The following is a 2,287-nucleotide window of genomic DNA, read 5'->3' as shown; positions in this document are numbered from 1 at the left end:
AAATATATCTATTGTAATATTTTGTTAACCTTTTGTATCTGATATTCACCTCGTTTTTTTTCCTGTTTGCTGTTTAACATTTTGTTAAATGAATGCAGTAGTTCCAGTAATAGAAATATATATTTATTAGGTTCATACCAACAGGAAAAAGAAAACAAACCTGGATTACATGTTCTACACAAACACATTGCTGTTTGGTTTTGACTGGCATCCATGGGCGTAATTAATCAGTTGTAACTTTTCTCAAATGGGGGGCGAGTACTGGATACTCGTTAACAGCTTTGTATTTTAGAGGTGTTCCTGTTCTTGTACGTCTTCTGCCTTTTCTGTGGCAGAATCCCATTTCCTTAATTCAAAGTCACTCGTATAAAACAGTTCACTATGAAATGGGATAGACTTAAAGAACCCAAACTACCATCCGTCAATGCAACATATTTGTATGTAAGCAGGTAAATATTACCATATATACAGCCATGGAACAAGTTAAGAGATTGCTGCTATTTATTTTTTTTTTTTCTAAATCAATCGCAGTCGTTCTATTCAGGTCTGTTGAATTTCAACATAAACACTCGTCTGGACAGTTAATTTTTTTTTTTTTATGGTGGAACATTTCCTTCTTCATCCAAAGGACTTCGTCAGTCCGAGGAGCCGCAACATACTCAGTCCCTGGATCAACCAGTTTGACGGTGACAAGATGGTTTCTGGAGCTTGCCCTCTCCCCCGTCGACTCCTCTGAGGCAGCTATATCTATAGTGGATCAAAAACATCAAAGTTCATCAATGAAACTGTCCAGATGACCTGACATATTACTGACCTGGGCTTACTGGATGTCAGATTTTCAGTGGGGTTCTGGTGTGGATGGAAGACCATCAGATCGAGACCTTGTCATGGTCAGCCTGATCTCCAGACCTGAACCCCATTGAAACCCTCTGGAAGGTGACCAAGAACAACTCTTAATTTGTTCCAGAGCTGTACTGTGTAAAACTAGTTTATTTAGTTTGCAAGAAACACTGGTAAATGATCCTGATGCGCTGGTAAATTACTTATTTTTTTACACTTACTCATTAAGATTGACACGCCAAACCTTGCACCATCCAACTACACTTCTTCATAGTTGTTGTTACACTAATATATTTTCAGCTGCGATGGACCAGGCTGCTTCTTTCTGTTTTTATCCTTTTTAAGGATAATCAGCAACGTCAAACAAAATGCACAGGGATACGAATCAACATCAATAAAGACGGACGACGTGGTTTTGTTTGGACGCTGCCATGCTGTATTGGATGTGGGGGTGAACCCTTGATATGAAAGTCTGAATTACTCACTTTCCCAACTCGCCACCAGGCTGTCAGTCACAGTGTGCCATGACACTTTTCTTAAACCCTCCGATAACTCATTGATGCCAGACTTGATTTAAAAAACAATGCATGTTGGAACAAACGGCAGCAAGGCAACTACGTGAATCAGCAACTGAAAACAGTTGGTTTTACATTTTTTGGGGGTGTGTCTTAAAAGTTGTACTGCAGCCAGCCACTAGGGGGAGCTCATCCTATAAGGCTTCAGCTTCCAGCTTCCCGTCCTCTTTAATTGTGGTTTATGTAGATACGAGTACAGCTAATTAGATGTTAAAAGATTGTAGTGACAATAAAATGTTTTTCACAGAGAAAATGATTAATATTTCTGAGGGTATTTGGAGGATAAGCTCATAACTTTTCCATTTAACATCTATATCTGAAAAATCTTTTTAATCTAGATTATCATGAAATGATTAGGACATCCCTACCTTTCTAGTGGGGACTGGGATTAGTACTCATTCTGTTCCACTCCTCATTGTTTTCTTCCCTTTTACGTGTTTTAACAAATGCTCCTGTTTTCTCTGTTCTTTCCTCAATCCTTCCTCCCTCTCACACCCAGACCTTCCCCTTCCCGCTAATGTCGCCTCCATTTCTCCCACCGCAGCAGCCGGTGCCCAGGCCGCGATGCTGGGTGGCTGGCAGGTTCTTGTACACGGCCCGGCTATATGGGATGAAGCACAGGCCCAGCTGGAGGTGCCGGGCCAGGCGGCAGTACGCAGCCAGGGCGAGGACCAGCAGAGGGGTGACCAGGAGGAAACCCACCACCAGCAAAGCCACGCAGCCTCCGTCGGTGAGCAGGTCCGAGCAGTAAGGGGTGGAACCGTGTGGACGGACCTGCAGAGATGAGAGGAGGAAGACGGCGGTGAAGCTAAAGATGTGATAAATTTGGTAACGAACCATATTTCTAGTTGAAGACATCATTTTTGGCACAC

General features: G+C 42.3%; 1 protein-coding gene across 1 annotated transcript; it reads right to left on the bottom strand.

The window, feature by feature from the left end:
• Window positions 1-1,795: 1,795 nt before the first annotated feature.
• On the bottom strand, window positions 1,796-2,255 carry LOC119410333 (transmembrane protein 88-like). Its single transcript, XM_037677281.1, has one exon. It carries the CDS (start codon window positions 2,253-2,255, stop codon window positions 1,905-1,907), a length of 351 nt encoding a protein of 116 aa, XP_037533209.1. The 3' UTR covers window positions 1,796-1,904.
• Window positions 2,256-2,287: the final 32 nt, after the last annotated feature.

Source organism: Nematolebias whitei, chromosome 1, assembly GCF_014905685.2.
Source record: "Nematolebias whitei isolate Nwh7 chromosome 1, NemWhi1, whole genome shotgun sequence".
NCBI lineage: Eukaryota > Metazoa > Chordata > Actinopteri > Cyprinodontiformes > Rivulidae > Nematolebias > Nematolebias whitei.
Note: the sequence above shows the minus strand (reverse complement) of the source record. Positions and strands in the feature narration are given on the sequence as shown.